This window comes from Cygnus atratus, chromosome 20 (genome assembly GCF_013377495.2).
Source record: "Cygnus atratus isolate AKBS03 ecotype Queensland, Australia chromosome 20, CAtr_DNAZoo_HiC_assembly, whole genome shotgun sequence".
Lineage (NCBI taxonomy): Eukaryota > Metazoa > Chordata > Aves > Anseriformes > Anatidae > Cygnus > Cygnus atratus.
In genome coordinates this window covers 7,138,140-7,159,255 of record NC_066381.1, presented here as the reverse complement: position 1 = coordinate 7,159,255, position 21,116 = coordinate 7,138,140, and the positions used below count along the sequence as shown (strand labels likewise).

General features: G+C 44.8%; 1 protein-coding gene across 5 annotated transcripts in view; it reads right to left on the bottom strand.

Moving 5' to 3' along the window:
* TAOK1 (TAO kinase 1) overlaps positions 1–21,116 on the bottom strand; it is a 72,374-nt gene that overhangs the window by 40,598 nt on the left and 10,660 nt on the right. For 2 of the 5 annotated variants that reach the window (XM_035561037.2, XM_035561039.2), the window contains exon 2: positions 2,284–2,510. In XM_035561037.2, coding sequence (XP_035416930.1) covers positions 2,284–2,415 — 132 coding nt within the window. In that variant the 5' untranslated portion in view covers positions 2,416–2,510. Of the gene's footprint in view, positions 1–2,283; positions 2,511–3,616; positions 3,724–11,118; positions 11,345–15,377; positions 15,549–21,116 lie in introns of those variants that run through there. The other 3 variants (XM_035561038.2, XM_050714702.1, XM_035561040.2) reach the window with 3 other exon arrangements.

The following is a 21,116-nucleotide window of genomic DNA, read 5'->3' as shown; positions in this document are numbered from 1 at the left end:
GGTGGCAGGGTGCTAAACATTAGAAAACCCAAGCAAGCCACCACTGGCTGTGTTTGCATAACACCTGGAGCCCCTCTTTGCTATAGGGGGCCTGAAAAGCGACAACCCCACAGCTGACACCCCAGTGAATGTTAAAATCATAGTTTTGCTTGCTTTTTTAAGTTTCCTTGTGATCTTGAAAAACTGGAAAAAAGGTGGTTCCCAGACAAAAGCCATAAAGTCATTAGAAAGCCAGCTGACTTCAACCAAACCAGGCTTGCTTTATGACAGACATTTTGGGGCATATATCCTCTGAAAACTCCATACAAAGGTTCAAAACCTGGTGCCCTGAGTAACTTCAGCAGCGACACAAGCCAGGCATGAGTAAACAAAAGGTGGAGTATGTCATCAACTTTGGTAATATGTTTTTAAGCAGTTATTAACTGTAATCCAATATCACACTGATTAGATAAAGTTAAATAGTTTACATTAGCAGAATCAAAATACTGCTGAAGAAACTTGATTTTTTATTTTTCCCCAGCTATACAGAATAAAGGACACAAAACATATACCTCCTACCTCTTTTCTTTACGCTTATTTCACCTAAACTGAATTTCTCCCCCCATGCAGCCCATCCCACCACCTTTTGGGTTTCTGCTTGAGACACCAAGTATCATCATATGGAACAGCTTCAGATTCCAGATCTGAGAACTACTGGCAACAAACAAAAATATCATAATACAATATTGGTATAGGTTAAAACTTTGTAGCACACAAATAACAACAGTTTACCTTCTTTGCTGGAAACACTCCCTTATTTAGCAAAAATGCAGAGTCCCCCCAACAGACTGGAGTAGTGTTGATGGAATGCTTACCTCACCTTTTTGCAAGTGCCAAATTAGACTTAATTTCTGTTAAAGTACAACCTGAATGGCATAAAGTAATCCCACTCTTTAGTGAATAAATACCATTCTATAATGAACTGTTAGTCTAAAATAGTGGGGGAAAAAGAAAGAAAAAGATAGGCCTGTACATTAATGACCTCTTGCTTGCTATCTCCTTGTAAAAGGAGCTGGTAATGGGCAAACATCCCTTACCACTGCTACAAAGGTCACTCTGCAGATGCCCCGATGGCAGCATCCTGTTGGCATTTGGGAACGCCATTAGCAGTGTTTGCAGGTTACCTCCAGCTGAATGCTGGCTTTGCATACTCATGTGGTGCATGCATTCCTTTACAAGTTACAGTATTCCTGAAAAACTTCAATAATATTTCCACTTAGCAGGAAGACAGATTTTCTGTTCCTTCCTTTCATATCCACGCTTTAAGCAAATGAGTGAAATAAAGGCCACAGGTGAGTACTGCTCCATTCGAAAACACTTCCTCCTCCAGATCTGTTCCCAGACACTGGCAGCTCCTAGTTTTAAGCAGGGAACAAAATTAAGAAGCTTTTCCTAATTAGTTCATCTGTGCTGCATTAAATTTGTGCTGGAAGGTTCCCAACATGGTCTGCTGCAATTATTAACAATGAATAGGCACCTCATAAAATACTGACACAAATGGCTTTCTGAAGGAACATTGGCAGGTTTGGCCACACCTCCTATAATTATAAATGTGAAAAGGTTTTCTGAGGAAAATGGTTTTTTAATGAAGGTCTCACAGTGTGCACTTGGGTTAACATACGGCAACCTGCAAATGAGGTTACCACGAAATATCCCACCTCCAGTCGAGCTCTACAAGCAGCCTGGGAAAAACTGCTGTCCAGACGCTCACGTCGAGTAAGTTTTATACAGATGAACACTGGGATTCTTGCCTGCAGTAGGGAAGGAGGATGTGACAGGCCCAAGGATAACAAAAGCACCAACATTCAGGTGTCAAATACAAAGAATGTCTTTAAGGGAGCCTGTGAGGTATGCACGAAGGGAGAGAACTCTGTTTCTCTCAAGGGACTGGAGATGATAAGGAGACGATCAAATCAGAAGAAGTGCATTGCCAATCAGAAATGATGGAGCCAAAGTATGTTTTTTAATTTGCAGAAAAATCCCCTACTTGCAACATAACCTAAAAGCACTGGACAAGGGCCACATTTCCCGTTTTTTCTTTCCATTTGAATGCAAACCCCTTAAAGATACCGTCAGTCTGTGAACAGGCAGACCGTGCAGATATAAAAGAAAATACTTCTTCCCCAAGCATCATACAAAGGTTCACATAGTTTCTTTTCCTCAACAAATTCAAAAAAGTCTGTGTCCACAGTTTGAAGACAAAAGGAAACACAGCTACAATTCACAAGCCACGAGGCTACTTACAAAATAAACTGCTCCGAAGCTTCCATGGCCAATCTCTCGGAGATCTGTGAAGAGCTTTTCTGGATCTTCTTTGAAGAAGAGCTCTGCAATTTCAGGGTCCTTCAGGCTGCCCGCTCGGCTGGTTGATGGCATCCTGCTGGGCAGTTAGCCGACCGACTATCTGGGTTTAAAGTGCTGCCTCAACCCTTGGCTCATCTGTATGAATGGAGCCTCTTCAGCATGGATCACTGCAAGAAAAAGATTGCAAGCCTTCACTGGTTATTCTCTGCTCAAAGACACGGAAACAAAGCAGCGGAGGAGCAGCCTCCACTTCTTCCAGAGCAAGCCACCCTCTTACACAAAGCAGCGCAACCTATCTGCCGGGATGTCGAAGTCCCACTGAGGCACCAGTCAGGTATTTATTTCTACAGAACACAATTCGAAATCAAAGCACAAAATGAGGCGCATTCCTGCTCCAGCACCTGCTCAGTCCCCTGCACAGGGGTCAGCAGAATCACGGTGATAACCAGTTTGTCACTAGCGAGCCCGTATTACTCCAATATCCCCTCCCTGAAGAGTTACACATGCCATTAAATTACTGGCTGCACTTCTTGAAGTGGACCACAACTGCACATTCAGACCCCGTTAGGGATGCACGGAACCTCTCCCGTTTACACCATGCATTTGCTTTCATTTAATGAAAACGCGTCTTGGAGGCCGTCCATTTCATAATACATCATAAGGTTGTGCTCAAATCTTCCTGTGAAAAATCTTCAGGTAAAAGCCACACAGCCATCACGAGTAAAATGCATGTTTTTTCATGCTAAGGGAAGAGCCTAAGTACTGGGATTTCCTCTGGGTTCCCCACAAATTGTCACCAACAAAACAAATTCTGTGTCACTGGCAAACAGCTACTCAGACAACTCACTTTCCTCACACAACCCTTATCTGGTTAAGACTTGTACTTCTTTTGATTCGTATTTTACATCTCAAATCTGCCCTTTAAGTTTTACATCTTTATGATGGAAAAAAGGCACGAAGTCTGAGTTTAATCAATCTATCGGAAGGCCCTACCTATCGCGGTCCGTTTTTCCTCCTTTCCAGGACAGTAAGAGCTCCACCTTTCTCCAAGCCTCCAGACCATCAATGAATCATTTGTTTTCCCCTCCCTGCGGAGCAATTCCGACAAGGATGGAAAAAGACATACTCCTGCATGTTTATGCTCAGTGGTACTCTCCTCTAGACAGTTGCAGCATGTGGAAGTGCCAAAGACTGCCTGCTCCTTGTTAGTTCAAACAACTGCCAGCACCGCTACAAGGAGAGCACGGTCATGCGAGCGACAGCCAAGACATACCTAGTTGTAAAGTCTGCAAGGTTCTCCAGTTTTTCTCATGAAGACATGCGTGGGAAAGAGAAGGCAGAGCAGGGAAGCAAAATCCAGCATTTTCATAGCTTTCTTCCAAGCAGATTCAACAAGATTTATAACGTAACCCCGGACATGTTTCCACAATAGCCCACTCTCAGGGGCTGAGGAAAAAAACGGGATTGAAATCCCAGTGGTGGAGCAAGTACAAAATCCATGCAGAAGCCACGCAGCTGTTCACAGCTCTGCCGTACCCCTCTGACGAGCGTGCACAGGCGCATTGCGTATCGATACCAGCATCGTTGCAGGAGCCTTCAGACCATTAGCACAGGACACATCCAACTGCCGATGGAGCGGGGCTGGGTGCACGGGAACAGGGCTGCCATCTCCCCACCTTCCCTTACATAAGGCAGTAACTCACGCGGTGTGGGAAGGGAAATCGTTAGCTGCGACTCAGCCCCTACCTGAAGCACGCTACGTTTCTGGAGACCGCAAGGAAAGTTGGTTTTTGTTGTCGTTTTTCGTCCTTTCTTTCAAAGGAGCCAACAATATTCCACTTGATTCCAGTCCTAACAAGCACATAACACTGAAAGACAACTGTTTCGCATTTACAGCCCCGGACGAAACAATAGACAAAAAGCATCAGTCAGAGGAGGGAGAGAAAGGGGCTGGGGGAAGGGAGCTGATAACCAGAGCACACTCAGTGTTATTGAAGGAATGCTTCTTGGATCGACGGTAATGATGTCATGTTCCATCTTTTAAGAAGCATCAGATTCTTACAAAAAGGACATTGTTGTTCAAAAGCAACTGCTGCGATCCCAGAATGCCCTTTTCCCTACATCTGTTAGTCAGAGGGGCTAGGCTTGGATAAACCTGCTAATATGGCCAGCAGTCACATGGCCCCTCGAGCGCGCGCGTGCGAGCGAGCCAGCGGAGGAGAAAGCCCTGCACACACACAGCCCAGACCCAGCACGGCCTCCCTCCTCCCCCCCATTGGCCTCCCTCACGCCCAGCCAGCCTCCGGCCTCCGCTCGGCCTGCCTCCGAGACAGCACCCACGGGGCAGGCCGGGCCAGGCCTCCCCACTGCTAATGCCTCCCAGGCCGCTGGGCTCGCTGAGGTGCGCCTCCAAGTCCTGCGAGCGTCAAGGCAGATGTTGTTATCGTTGTTCTTGGAAATAACTGCTGTTTCGAGATGTGCGAGGGTAAAACCACCAGGTATTAAAGACTTTAAGAGAGTAGGCCCAGACGGGTATGCGGCACTATGCTCGTCATTCTACCTGCTCACACAGACCGGTAAAATGCATCGGTGTAAAGTCCATCCTTAAGAAAGCTGCCCGCTGTTTCACTTGTTGAAGCACTCCCATTTTTTAAGGATGCGAGAACACCAAATCCCCTCGGTCATTTTGCCCAGACAACATGCCCGGCTTGCCAAAGCCCGGCCAGTCCAGCAGCCGACACGCTCGGCCCCCTCGTGCAGAAACGACGCCCGAACACTTTGGGGAATGGAAGTTAGGACAAGGACCATGCGATGTGGCTATCACATTATTGTAAACGTATTAAAAATACACATGAGCCTTAAGAAAAAAAAAAAAACAATGAAACTGCAACTAAACTGTACCGAAAATTAAATTATAGACCAGCAAGCAGCTGGTTTGCTAAATGACAGTCAAGTCGCAATTACATATTTCACATTCTTCCACCCGGGCTGTCTCTTTGCTGCAGCTCCGGGGTTGGCACAGCCCTCCCGTTACCCACAGTTGCTTCCAGCGGATGGGACCGGTCGCTTCACGTTGGTGGCAGAGGTCCGGAGGCCGGCCTTGCGCTGAGGCCGACAGACGGGTCCCCTGGGCGCCGGCACCGCTCCCTGCCGGCTGGGGGCATTTGGTGTGCATGCTGCAGCGAAGTGAAGGCCACTGCTCTGCCCAGTTGGTTCTCGTACCCAAACAAAGGAACAGAAAAAACATCTCATGGTGTGCAACACAACGATCCCTACTTCGATCGGTTCCACTCGTAACCAGCCGAGGCAAAAAGGATTCAAAATAAACCAGGGCTTGAGCAAAGCACAACTCCGGACCAACTCTATTTTCACATATTGGGCCGAACTAGATTTACTAGGTGGCTGCCATTACTAGTGTAAACGGCACTGATTACAGGCCAAAATACTTTTATCAAATTACTTTCATCTGAACAACTGCCAATTAGCAGAAACTGCGTGCACGCATCCACAGAAGTCCATGAATAAGTAAGACGTCGCGTTCCCTGTAATCGTGGCCATGCTAAAAGCACACGCGCACACCTTGACCCGCGGCCCTAAGGAAGCTGGAAGGTGCGGAAGGGGTAAGACCTGTTCCCTTGGGAGCTCTGCCTCCTGCCTGCCGGGCCATCCCCTGCTCGAGCCAGACCCAGCCCTGTGACTAAGTTCCCCCGGGATCCTGCAGAGCACGAGCACAGCTCTGCTGTATTTATGTGCCTATTGAAGCCTTACACTACAGAAACTCTAGAGAAATTAAGAGAAATAATGCTGGGTGCATGTTTAGCAAGGCTGGTCAGGCTCCCCCTGTCCACACTGCATCCAAACACCGAACTGCCAGCAACACAGGAGCTCTTCCCATTAATAAAGCAAGGTGCTGGGTCTGTGCTGCAAACGAGAAGCAAGCCTACTCACCAAGACTTCCACCTACCTGCCGTATTATTCCTCAGTCTCACATCCAAACCCAGCCATGATGATGACTACAGGCATCAGGCTACACGAAGCACAAGTGCCTCAAAGCACTTCCAGTTCCTTAAGATGGTTCAAAAGTTCGTAGAAACCCAAACGTGACAGCTAATGCATAGGCTGGCTTGAAGGTTATTAGCATTAAAAAGCAGCGCACGCTGTCCATACAAATGAATTTTCAAAGAACCAACATATTCAACATCCTTCAGCTTCTGTAAGTAGGAATATTATAACTGGAGTTAAAGAAACATCACGGGAGCTCGAAATGGAAGCAGCGAGCAGATTTATGCACGGCAAAGCAGCCCACCACCCTGCCTCTCTCCATTTTGCTGGGTACCAAGGGGCACACTGCAAGGGCTCCGGCGATGGCTAATGAGGACAAGAGGAATGCTTTCCTCCATTACTGACCTATAAACAAGCAATTATTTGCCGTTTGAGATGTAAATCTTGCTTCATGTTATAGTCATCTGCCATGCGATACACTTAGTACAGCAAAACTAATAAAAACTTATCTTTAATATCAAATGTAGGTACACTAGATATGTCTCCCTGATAATACATGCATCAGGCTTAAAGAGCTGCTCAGGAAGCCACTTACAGCACCTCTGATTTTTAGGGCTGCACTCTGCTGGCAGAGGCAATACAGAGAATATCCAGCACAGGAACACTCCAGTCTTTGACATCCTCCTTAACTAAAGCTGTGGCACTGGGGTAACAAACCACAACAAAACCCACCACCATCATCATTTGGAAACTGGTATTTAGTTTTCATTTCTTTAAGCATCTCCATTGCATGCAGTGCAAACACTTGCTAAATTTTGGAGTCATTTCCTCTGCTAGGACCTAATGCAAAAGCGTCAAATAGATGTGCAACGAGTGCATCATGCCACTGTCAAAAGAGGGAAAAAGGATTTTCTCTCACTTGCATATGGGTCAGATCCAGGGAGTGTATGAAGCTGAGATTAAATTATCCTCTCAACACACTATTAAAATTTTCCTGAATGGCTTCCAGCTGACACTAAAAATTTCCACCACTTTCATAAATATGGTAAACTGGAACTATTGAAAGAACTGACTTTGATTTTTTTTTATTTTACTTACAATTTATCCTAAAACAAGAGTTAGATGGTAAGAATGCTTAAAATACCGACTCAGAAATTTCTGTTCGTTTTCAGTACAGCACTGAAGGCTTGACTTACAATCCCTGTATATTTTTTAAAGTAGCAGACAAAACATTTTTAAGTACAGTCTGAATAGAAACACAAGGTAAAAAAAATAAACTACATTATAGAAAGCAAGATGCTGATTGTACACAAAACGTGAAGCTGTCACTATTTTCGCATTTTCAGACAACTTCCTAAATAAGAACCCCACAGCATCCCAACCAGATACACAGCACGTGGGAGCTGTCTGCTCACACACCGCGCAGGGCAAACCCCGGCTGGACTTTGCAGAAAGAAGTTGCCCAGCAGGTAGAGAAAGTTTCTTCTCTGACTCCCATTTGAGCTGCCAAAGAGGCTCTCCCAGCTCACAACTACGTAGGCCAGGCGCTCCATCACTTCAGCAAGACTCCACTACCAAGCCCAGGAGGCTGAGCTCGAGCTATTAGAAGGCCGAGAGCAAAATACCCATCTACAGCACTGCAAAACGAGGCCACAGTGCATGCAAAGAGAAGGCAGCGCGACGAATGGCATATGTAGCATCTGAGTCAAGAGATAAAAATGGTTTGTGCTGCTTTGAAATGCACTCTCTTTGGGCAAAAGCACTACGTTGCTACACCTACCCCTCCAAGACACGGGGACGCAAGTGTGGCGATTTGAGTCCAGCCTGGTAGCAGAAGTGGAAGGGCAACGCAGCTTGGGGGCCTTCCAGAAAATAAGCTGAAGGTCCACCATCAGAAGAAATGAACACATCGTGCCCTCCTCACACCAGACAGTGCTGAGATATGCGACTTTTGGAATGATGCTGCTACCTGGGACTTATTTTGTGACCTTTATATAAGCTCTTCCCTGGGTATCAGCCTTTAAAACTTTAGCCTGATGAATTCCATGAACGGAGTTCCTTCAACTGGAAATGCAAAGCATTTATTCATCCTTCTGCAGGTCTCAGCACACACAGGGACATTCATCCATTGGGTTTACCACTCTGAAAGTACATTCTTGATCACTGTGCCCAATTCCTCCTTCCAGCAAGCTTGCCCAAACTATATATATATATACCTGTTACCTGATTAAAAAAAAATAAAAGTCCTGCCAACCCACCAAGTGCTGTAGATGTTCCTTAAAACATCTCTCAACACAGGCTCTGGCCCACCCAGTCTACTCTTTTTTCCCGTTTTGATAAAAGCGGAGAACCTCTCCAGTGGCTCAACGTGTACTGCACGCATGGAAAACAAGTTGTCCTCTGCTCACAGCAGAAAAAGACCGTTTCCTTGAGCAGCTAAAAATCAGCTTCCTGTCCATGCTCAATTACACTGTGGCAGATGGTATCAAAACAGGTGCATTCTAGGTGACTCTCAGAGCGGAAAGCCTATCAGCATCTTCAAGCCTCACAAAACGGACTGATTTTAGCACTCGATTCATGTGAAACCACACACCGCAGACTGCTTGCGTACTTGGGTAAGCCTTTCCCATCAAGCTAACAACATGCTTCTCCTTCTAGTTCTGCAATTTGGAAGTCTTCCTAGAGTGGTAATTAAGGGGAAAAAAAAAAAATCCCAGAAATGAAACAAGAAAAACCTGGAGATGCAGCAAGTGGCATTTGCTCCTCCTGTCCCCTGGAAGAGGGGCAAGAGGCACTGAGGAACATCTTCCTTGGGATCCTGCTGCCTGCCTTCTGCTGTTCAGCAGTGAGCTGCTGCTGAGAAGAAAAAATGCTGACAATGTCATGAACTTGCCCTTCTCATCCATGATCCTAAAATCAATTGTTTTTGGAATGCTTGTTCTCCACCAGGACCACCTGCTATTAAGGAAAATGGAGGTGCAGATGGACGGCGCTGTACCAGAGACTGTTAGGAAGGTGTTCAACATTCAGGGAAAAAACATCCAAAATGCTGTCACTAAACTAACTGAAAAAGGAACCACCCTGAAAATTGTGCCAACCACAGGCAAAACAAAGACACCTGGGAATGGGTTGAGAAAACGGGAATGCAGACGGTAACTGTGGACCATGGAAAGCCCCACTGGAACATTATTCTCCTCTACATTGGCATGTCAGTCTCGAGCTTGTACTTGAGAATACATACTGAAGAAGGGGAAAGAAAAGAGAGCCTGTGTCTGCCAAGGGCCAAAGCAGGTGAGATCTCACAGCCTTCACAAAGCTCTACAACCCCCCAAGTACCTGGGTAAGACAAGTGCTGCTTACTGCGAATGATCCGAGGTCCTCCTTTGCAGCAGAAGTTTACAGCAAAGAACTGTCATAAAATGCTGTCCCCTTTATACCTTTCTCATTCCCGTCTGTATGTATTTGTAGAAGGAAAAGATTATAAGGGTAAGAAGAATTTGTAGCTGGGTATTGTGGTGAATTCTGGCAGCTTTTTGTCTGTGTGAGCAGCTACATTCAAACAGCCTTTTCTTCCCCAACACGATAAATTTTTCTTCTTCTGACAAAGCAAGCCTATCGCTCCTGTAAGATTCCTTTTTCCACTTTAAGAAAAGATTTTTGAGGAATGGTTCTCTCCTGGAAAAACCTCTTTGCAGATTTTTTTTCCTTTCTTTCTCTGCTTCGCTACCTGTATTTTTTTCTTGTATTATACTTCTTCACAGAATAGCCTCAGGAAGATACTTTTATCTTAGAGTACTGCTTGCATTTCCCTTATACATGCACTTGTACACTGTGCGGCTTACTTTGATTTTCTCTCAAGATTCTGACACTAAAATGTCCATCATGACTCCCTGAATTACTTACCCCAGCACATTTTCTGATCCCGTTGAGCTGTTCTGCTTGGATGTTTACTTTCCAGGAATGTCACTAGCAAAAGTCAGAAAGTTAAGTTTCCCATAGCTCAGCTGACGAGCCCAGGATCCGTGCTTCTGCTTTGGGTGTAAGTGTTTATTAGGATGATCTGCACCAGCAGTAAGCCAGCAGTGATTACCAAAGCAACAATTAATTACCCTGTGCTTTCCATTTTGTTTTGTGTTCTGTATTTCTACTACTTAAAATAGTCAGAAAAGATAACTATCTAGGTAAGCCTGTTCCCGTGCTAAAGACAGATACTCTGAAGAAACTTAATCTATTTTCACAACAGTTACACATACCAGTTATAAACAAACACGAGTACACCTAACACTATCGGCGATCTTGGAAATATTACTTTTGTTAACTGGCAATTTCTGCAGCGTCACTCACCTGAGAACACAGAATCTGTCACTGATCTTACTGCTTAAACAACACAAATAAAACGCCTTATTGATGCAGTTGAAAGAAACATTAATACCGAAAAGCATCCTGTATTTTTTCTCCTTATTAAAGCAAAAACATCCCACTGGATCAAAAGTTAGACCTACACAATAGCCGAAGAATGGCCAGTGTTTGTGTCTCAAGGACCAATGTCAGGAAAGCCCAGGAAGCGCTAACCATACCCTGGCATAGGCAGCACTAACATCTCCTGAATCCCTTTGCTTGTGATAGTTCTGGTATATTTATTATGAAGGTCAGCTCTAAATTTAGCAATTCCTTAGGCTAGCAAAGCTATGAGGAAGACAACTGGAAAAAACGAAATTTTCTGCCGCCTTCTTTAGCAGTTCATTAAGTTCTCGGTAGTTGCCAGCTACTTACCTTTACTCGGTGAAGCATCACACCAAAACGTGTTCTGCACTGAATCACCTGCAGACAGCTCGTGCCCACGTCTCTCAGCTGGCATTGCAATGACTGAGGAGTGTGAGGTTTGATGGCTGCAGTGCAGGAGATCCTGCTGGCCGCTCACCGGCCAGGAGAAGGTTGGTGAGCAGCCAGCTGATGGGAGTCCATCGATTCCAGAGGCAAAAATACTGGGAAACTCCAGCTGCCCATAAAAAAAAAATTACAGCTAGATGTTCTAACGGGACTAGAGTTTAAAGAAACCTTTTCTTGACCCCTAACCAATTCTTCCCCAGAACAACAAGTATAGTAAACAAGCAAATTAGCTGTTTTGGACTCAGATTCAGAACTAAGCCACTAAAGACCACAATATAGGCAATTACCCTCGAGAAAAGAAGTAATTAAAAAGTAGCAGTATCATACCCAGTTTCAGAAAGGAGGCCTGAAAGGAAGCAATTCAAAGTCTTTCTGACCAGTAAGAACAGGAAAACATTTAAATGGTGCATGCGATCAAATTCGGTGCGACACATGGGACACAGCTCCAGGTTCTCCCTGAGCAAGCAAACGTGGGGACACCGAAGCCAGCAGCAGGGATCTGGGATAGAAATTAAATCCAACTGAAAAATCCAAGAGAGAACTGGAAGATTTTGTGGGAACAGTCTTGTAAAAAAAGAAAGCGATCCAGCAAACAGAACAACACAACCAAACCCGCGGCAGCCAGGGGCCTTGGGCAGCCGCCCATCTGCTCTGCTGCTGGGCTGGAGGGCGAGGGGAGAGCAAGGAAGACAAATTACTCGCACAAACGTGGTGACTTGGCTCTGTGAGAAGAGCAGGTATCACAGACCATGCATCAAGAAAGCTGGTCCTTCAATAAATCTGTAAATTAAACACTACTGAGCTATGAAGATGAACAACTGTCCCAGAAGCTTGAAGTAACTCCAGAACGACGTCGACTCCTTGCAACAGCTCCTGCTCCAGGGGAGCACACACCAAACTGAACAGAACCGACTGAGCTAATATTTGGGGGAAATAACATCCTAATCACTTGGTGACCCCGAGAACTAACAAGCCAAGCAGTTAGGCGCTAGACTATTTGTCATTAAAATAACAGAACAGAGAAGGATCTTCAAAGAAGTACTGAGCAAGGTCTGGTACACAAAATTATCCTGAGTATTGGTTTGTCGTAGGTAGAAACCAAACCACCTCTGGACTGAGAGCTGAAATACTGATGCAAAGCTCTGAAAAAAGCAAGAGATCAGATAGATGATGAAACGCTTCAAGGGAAAAGGGCCTTGCAGCCCCTGAGCGACCACAGGTACAGTGCAGAACCTGCAAAATATTTGCAGGTAAGATCTCAAATCAGAGAGGGAAAAGAACATAAGTTATATTTAGGGCAGCTGACAGCACCAAAAATGATACAAGAACCATAAAAAATAACGCGAATGAGCAACAAAACAAGAGATCAAAGTTCCCAAAGTAATGAGTGATCAAACACACCCCTACTCCCAAACTAAACATAACTCACAAGAAATGAGCCTTGGGCAGACAACTCATTGAAAATAATTGCACAATTACATGAAGACAATGTCAAATTAAAAAAAAATAAAAGAAAGAAAGGAAAAAGAAAAAGAAGAAGAATCAATTAGGAAAATAATATAGAATTTCTGAAAAAAAAACATTAAGAAAATCTCTGCCATGGTCTGCTCCTGGCTATTATTCCCCACTCAAATCTACTAGCAATAAAATCAAAGTACAGTACAATAAGGCTTCATAAGTACAAAATCATAAATGTCCAAGAAGACAAACTAAACTCCATGAAGAAAAGGTGTAAGAGTTAAAAACAACACATAAGAAAGTCACGTAAAGTGCTCTCACTTCAAGAGCAAGGGGACAGTCCATAAAATGTAAGAGCAGCATATTTATAACGGTGAAGGAATTCAACCAACCAAGCTATAAAGACTAAAATTAACCAGCAGAAAATACTGCAAAGGTACTGAGTCCAAGAGATATAAACACTGGTTTTTAAACTAGACATTTACACGTGTAAGAGCATCCACAGACAGGTCAGGTAAGGTATTTCTGAATGCTCCTGGCTCTGCTGATGCACCTAATCGTTACCCACTGCCAGAGACAGAAGGCAGGACGAGACACAAACATTTCATCAACACACTTTGTTATGAAAAAGGTCAATTTTGTTTAACACAGGAGGTTATAAAACATACTACTACCATCACATCCAGAGAAGAGGTTTATCGAAAGGCCGCACACAAATAATGAGGAAGTATCTCACCAGGTTCTAGTAACACGCATGGACACGATGGATCTTCATTACTTAATAAATGCTGCAAAGCTGTTTAAAAAACAGATTACCAGTGAAAGGCCATTCTGCTCTTTATGAAGGAGTGAGCAATCTAACAGAGCACACTTAACAGGGCATTAGGAGTTCAGCAAGGATATATGTATAAGGAACACACATATGCATATATAACATATATATGCATATCTAAGCTTCTTACTCCACTTTGCAACTTAAAGCAGGTTCAAAAAGGTAGAACGTATTTCAGCATCAGAACAGTTTGAAACCTCCTGCAGCCGTGCAATTTGTTCTGCCACATCCTCTGCACCCAGTGGAGAACCTTCGCTGAGCAGCACGCACCCGAAGCCCAACACCTCCGTTCCTGCTGGAATCCCCCAGGGTAATGGCAACCGGTCCCGTTTTTCTCCAGCTCAAGCTGAGTACTTATTCTTCCTGTCCTCACATGACTGAGCAGGAAAACTTTTTAAATAGCACACAGCAAGAGGATTAGTCAAACAACCTAAAACCGAAATAAAACATCAACAAAGAACATCTTTTTCAAGATTTTACCTAGTTGAGGCAATGCTTCTCCTACAAGTTCTACAAGGCCTAGATTACTTCTCTTCCACTAACAAAAAAGTAGCTTTCAGTGCCTATTAAGACAACAAGCATACCCTTTTAATTTGATGAGTTTTATTTGGTTTCATGGGAGAAAATGTTTTTCTTAACTAATACACACAACGATTTGGGTGCCAGTGGCTCAGACACAGAATATGACTCCATTGGATAGTTAGGATCATAGGACTGAAGGTCTCGTCAAGTCCTGTACCTGCTATTTTAAGCGACTATACAACAGAATCCAGTTATCAACTAATGGCCAGCTCCCTGAGGACTTCTTAAAGCCACGACCCTGACTACAAGGCTGCTCCAGAACCCCATTCCTATTTGATTAGGAATCGATTTAATAACCGATTAAGAGTGATTTACAGTTTGTATTTATTATGTGCCAGTTTACACTGATTTACTCTTTTTCCTGCACTGTCTTTAAAGCTTAAACAGTTCTCTTCCCTTATCAATATTGAGGGATAAGGGCAAGTACAGACATGTACTGTGTCTCCTTAGCTCAAAAAAGCAGGCCAGTTCTGCCTCCCTCTACAACACATTCACTTCCCAGACCATCCCGGCAGCCCTTCCACACATCTGCCCCGAACTAAGCATTTTTTTTAACATCAAAATTCTCCACATCTGCATATTTCCCGGCCACACAGCATTCAGTTTTACAATCACCATGTTATCAATGGATATACTCAAGTCTTTCACACCCTTCCATTTCTAACTGATAAACCAGTTTTATATAGGACGTTTCTTGTTACTGCATGACCGTGCACTTTGTACAGTCCCATTTATGTTTCCACACATGGGGACAGCCACCCCTTTTAACTTGTCCCCGGGTCTGCACGTGCAGAGGCCGGGTGGGAATACAGAGACCTCGCTCCCCTGGCACAGAGGGAGGTATGTGGTTTGTTTACCCAGAAATTTCGGGCACGTCTGCCGAAATTCCATAAAACTGGAAGATTTACTGTAGAAGCTCTGACGTCACTTTCACACGGGAACAGACGTGCCGGCAGTAAAACAAGAGATCGAAGCAGGAGAAGTTTGTACCGGCCTGCTTCCCCAAATTCAGGCAGTCACGGGTTTGTGTGCTAAATTACAGCTGTTCTGACTGCTGACATCTTATCTCTTATGTACTTATATACCCATTACCATAGTAACCAAATTCCTCAGAACATATAATGTAATTTTTCTATCTAGTGTATTAGAACAAAATGATTAAGGTTACAAAGGCAAGTGCTCCAGAATTAGAAGATGTCAGAACTGAGCCTGCCACCCCCCTTGCCAACCGACCTCCGCTCGCTGCCTCCCTCCCCACCTCCCCAGTCACCTCTTCTGCAAACCTCCGGCTCCATTTCTCCATCAGCCGTAGTTCCTCCGTCTCCGATCCCTCTGCAGTCCCCATCTCACTACTCTTCTTATTTCCCCTCTCTCATCTGACTTTTATACCTCCCTGCATTCACACCAGGCACCTTCCTCCTCCACGCTGCCTGGGTGCTATCCAGGAATGATTCACCGCGCGCAGGACAGAGATTCCCAACAGTCTAGGAAATGGAAACGAGAGCCTCTACAGCAGGGAGAAGTCCTCCTGAGCCCTGCAGCCCTGGGCCTGGCCAGCACCAGCAGGTCCAAACCGCCCACGCAGCGCCCGGTGCTGCTTTGCACCGCTGCTGCCACCGCACCGCGTGCTCCGGGAGCGCCCCGTGGGCCCCACTAAGCAGCAGCTGGTTTGCAAATGCAAGGAGTCTCTGTGCTGATGAGCTTATATAAAAATTAAGCTGTGTGTTTTACCAGCCTGTATCACTGATCTCTGTGTGCCACCAGGAAGGAGATACATCCATGGAGTGCTGAAGTGCTATGGGTCTTTTCAATCCCAGTACCCGCAGGCTCTGTAAAACTGAGGAGAGGAATGACTTCCAGCAAAATATGCCCTTGAAATCCACAAGAACTCGCCTCACAGAGGGTTTACTAAAACGTCCATCAACCCATGGACTTAGGCACCCTGTTGCTTAACTGCCTCTCCACCAGAAAGACAGGTTCAGTCGTCATTGCGCACACGCTAAAGGTAAACAAGTACATCTTTTCTCCAAAAGCCTGCTTTAAAAAAGCTAGCTGGCTCTTTCCTTGTTTTGGCAGTGTTACTAACTGCCCTGAATATAAGGCACGAAAGAGGTAGGGGAACATTTGCACCTGAAGGAAATACTTGGAACAACTCAGAAACGAGGTCCATAGAGCAGGTTTTAATGGCCAAGGTCTATTCCACGCAGGTTGGCTCTGACTGGAAATACTTCCAAAAACGTTCCTCCTGTACAGCAACTCTTCTGCTCCCAAGCAAGAAATGCTGCAGTTTCTTCTGGACTGAAGTGAGAAAGAAAGCGCTTAAGTTCCTTGAATGTACCTAGTAAGCATTAAAGTATTTTAAGGCTGAAAAGGCAATTTCAGCTACAGTAGGAACACATCCATCCTAAATTTGACAGAAAGCTGTAATCAGAAATCGGTCTATTCCAGCAGCACAGATCCAAACACTTATGTTTCATAGGTTCTTCGTGCGCTCACACACAAAGCTGCTTAATCCAGCTGTTCTCGGCAATCATTCACAAAAGCAAATGAATGAAAAAAAATCGGCGACCTCTTCCACTCCTCCCCTTTAGTTGAGGTGAACAAAATTTGATTGCTTCAGTCGATGGAGAAGGCTATTTTCTGTGCCTTTAAATAAAAGGTTAATTGAGATATGGTGGACCCTGCTCTCACGTTGGCTCTCTGGAACAAGGTTGTCCTGCCTGCTTCAAGGACTCCGGCCTCAGCTTTTGCACGAGCAGGAAGCTGCCAACAGGTGACTCTTCCGAGGCTGACCTTTGAGAGATGCAGTAAGGGAACAGCACTGCAAAGGAAAAGCCAATTAAAATAATCTCATACCCCTCCTTAAGCACTCGGTACTGGCAGGACTGAGCTCGAAGCCTGCGCTTTGCTGGCTGGCAGTCGTGGCTCTTGCGAAGAGTCTTTGATCTTGAGGCAGTGGCTCGGCCAAAGCTGAACTGTGCAACTCAGAGACACGATCACACCATCGTGTGAAGTACCGAGGCTGAAGATGACAAATGAGCCACTGCCCAGAGCTGTAACCGCTCCGTGCAGCTTGAGTGGGATTAAGCTGTGTGGTCGGAAGGGCTTCCTTGTGACTGTCCACCGATACGCCACATAAGGGTCTGGGTCTGGCAAGATATGGAAGAAGTAAACCATCAAGGGACAAGGGCAGCCTGGGAACAGCCCCAGGAGAACAGTGGGACAGACCTTGCTGGGGGATGTTAGAAGTTTTCGAAAAGACATCACCTGCTGTGGTTTAGTTTTTTTTTTTTTTTCCTAGAACCAGGTCTTTGCATTCTTTCTCCGCTTTTGTTTTAGCGGATGGGCCCAAATTCACACAAAACACCACGCCTTTCTCACGACACCTTCCAGAGACCCTCCTATTTTCCTGGAGAGTTTGGCGAACACTTCTACAAAACAAGAAAAGTTGGCTGCGCTAGAGTTCAATACTGTCACCGTTTCTGTCCAGGTTCCTTAAGATGCTCCTAACTCCTAGAGTACCAAAGGATCTGCCTTACAGTCAGCTATGGCTGCAGTGAACTAGTCCTTATTCTGAGGCAGAAAAATCTAATTTTCTTAAAAAGTAAGTGAAAAATGCTGTGATGGAAATTAATGGAATTTTGCTAGAGAAGACCAGCTGTTACCTAAAGTCCAGCTTAATTAATGATAGCTATCCATATTTAAATTTTATCGTAACACAGATATTTTATACTGAGAAACATTATTAGAAATTTTGTCCTGCTGAACACTGAAAGCTTTAACAAAGAGGTTTGCCTTTTGGGATGGAAGTGATAGTTTGCACTGCGGTTGACGGTTTTTAATTGGTGGTTCAAAGTAAAATAAAGCCATATCTCTGAAATAAAGACGATTCATTCCGAAGCTGAAACGTTATTAGCCGATGGTATTCAAACATATCATCACCACAGCTTGAAGCAAGCAGATCACAACCCAGATCTATTGTTTCGCAGCCTGCAGAATGAGGAAGATGGCTTTGCATGACTAACATCAACCAACCGTGTCAGTGCAGCAGGATGGGAAAGACCACACCTACGGTATCTCCATTCGCAGGTCTTTGGCATTTATTCTCTTACACTGGGTCTGGAGAAGTGTGGCAAGGTCAGAACTCTGGTGACAAACTCCTTCTCCTTCTCCTGTTCTCCTGTGCTCATTCTCCTGTTCTTTTACTTTTCAGCACTTTATCCTAAAGAGGTATTATTCAACTGGCAAAATTGCAATGGAACATCAGAATAAGACTTTCATTACAGACACTTAAAAAGCACCTGATATTTGCCGGGTGCTTAGTAGAGTTGCAATAAACATTCTTAGCTTACAAACAAGATGTAAACTATGTGAATAAAAGGTGATCTATGATCACACAAGGTCACAGCAAAAACACAAAGGCCTGATGTCCAGTTCCTTATGCCAACTGTTAAATGAACAAGGTCTGGGTTGTTTTGTTTGCTTTTTTTCCAAGTTTCATCCAGTGCCCAGCTTATTAAAACAAGGAACAGCATTATTTACCTGATTCTGTGCTACAGCTTTGCAGAAGAATGGATAACTCACTGAACGACAGAATTAGGATGGCTAGCATCTTCTGACCTGAGCCCGGCAGCCTGTATACGACCAGAGAACATGGTGGCTGAAGGTTGCCTCTGCTGCAGGAGCTGTTTAGAGGCAGATGTTAGTGAATTCCTTTCTCATTATTTGGATTTCAAGAGACAAGCACCCACAGCACAAAAATAAACAACACCACCACCTTCATATCCTTTTGGCAGTTTCATCAAAGCAGCCAACTACCTAAATGGGCACAGAGCAAGTGTTCCTTACCCCTGGAGGCTGCCTCTGAAGGGCACTAGTAGGGTGTAACAGCAGAATAAGGTAAGAAATTTTTGCACTATTGCAGTCTGCACTGCACCTATTCTAGGGATAAATAACATTCCAATCTCCACAATCTCCAAGGCTGTCAATCTGACACCTTTTGTGAATACTAACATCACACATACAAAGAACTTTCTTCTTTGTAGGTTCTAAAACATCTGGCATGCCGTTTCCTACTGGTAAGTGAAAAAGCAGCATAATTTCATACCTGGCAATTTGAGGCCTCTTTTTCAGCAGTTTGGAATGATGGATTATGCTTTTTGTTTGTCAGGAGGAACAGACAAATTAGGGAAAAAAAAACAGCCAAGTTTCAATATTAAAAGGAAGATCTATTTGCTGACTGCTCCTGTTGGCTAATAAACCAAGGGGAAGTCAGGTGTCCATTTTACACATGCTAAGGATCTTGTACTTTGAGCAGGGAAAGTAGGACAAGCCCCGATACCTCTGGCAGATACTGTCCTCACAACCGGCCAGCAAAACGCGAGAGCTGCTCGTTCACACCGCATGCAGATCACCCCTGCAGCCCAGCTGCACAGGGAGTTACCGAGAACCCAACACGCCATGCCAGAAGACAGTATTTACTTTTGGGACGCGAGCTATGAAGAGCAACCAAGAACTAATTAAGGTTCCTGAACACACCAGGGCAAAGAGCATCAGCTCCAGCCTTGCTTGCTGCCCAAAGTTCTTACTGCATCTGGACAGCTTTTTGGAGACCCCAACCTACCTCTGAAGACCAATACTCAGAGTTTACATCCTCCAAATACCGAAAAACACCTCTCTGCAGATTATTTTGCAAAGTCATTATGACTGAGCCCTAGCCTGGAAAAGAACAACGTGTTGGTGCTTACGTGGGCTGCATGGCTCAGTACGTGGAAGGCGGTGGCTGCCCGGCCACTGAAGGGCTCCCAGAAAGCAAGAAGAACTGCGGGACACCTCCAACTCCAGCCTGGTTGCAGCAGCCACACCACCGGGTTTGGCTGCTCCCCTGACCCTGGCCAGGGCTGGCAGTAACCTCGGTGGAAGGCTGCTGGCAGTACCATGATTTCCTAAAAACTTTATGGGATAGTTCTCTGGGAGGAACTAACGGAAGCGTGGCAACAAGCCACTACACCGTGCTTGCTTGAACGTCTCCCAAATAGCGAAAAACAAAGAAAAGTTATAGTAAAAGACAAAAAAGATTCCTGAGGCAAGGACGTGGATATTTAAAGGCCTTGGCTATTTATAAAATAGCCATCCACTTGCATCTGGCGCACAAGAGGCATCACATCCTTCACTACCTACAGCACACAAGGCAGGAAGGAAAGTTTATTTTGGAGAACTTGATAGTAAGAACTGAAGAGAAATAGCCGTGCTTCCTAACGCTCTTTTTTCTATTAAACTAATTCCTGCTGTAAAAAGTCAGCTTGAAAGCTCCTTTCAAAGAAAAAGGGGGCGGGAGGAGAGGAAGAATCAGATCTGCTTGTTTTCTTGCATTTGAAATTCCGGTCTCGTCCCCTGTTTTGTTTTCCTGGAGGACGCCGGAGCGCGGACCTCGCAGAATGATGACATCACACGTCCAAAAAAAAAAAAAAAAGCAAAACCCAAACAAGAGCGAAGGAGCTCTCTGGCAAATAAAAGCTTAAACTTTCGGGCTGCCTGCAGTTGTTAACATTTGGACAACTTGCAACTCCACATGTCCGTGCAGAAGAATTTCCCCTTCGGAGCTCCTGCCCGTGAGAGCAGCCATTCCAAAGCGGATGACGACAACCCTGATGCTTTCCAGGCCAGGCAGAATAAAGTGAAAGGTGTTTAGTTACTGCTCGCTATAAAGATACCTCGAATGCTACCTTGTTTTATGTTTGTTTATGCCTGTTTTATTATTGTTTTCAAGTTACACAGGCAAGTGGCTTCTACCACAATGGAACAAAGCAGAGCGCAGCACGTCTAAGTCGCTGTAAATTTAAAACTGCTCTTACTTCAAAGCTTTATAAAATTATTTCTTCCACATGAGGTAAGCGTTCTAAGAAGCAGCTCTCTTGCAGAGCAAGTACAATACACTACACCAGAGACGGAGGAATGTCGAGATGTGCATGCATGCAGAAAGCAGCATCTGCAGCAGGAAAGCCATGTT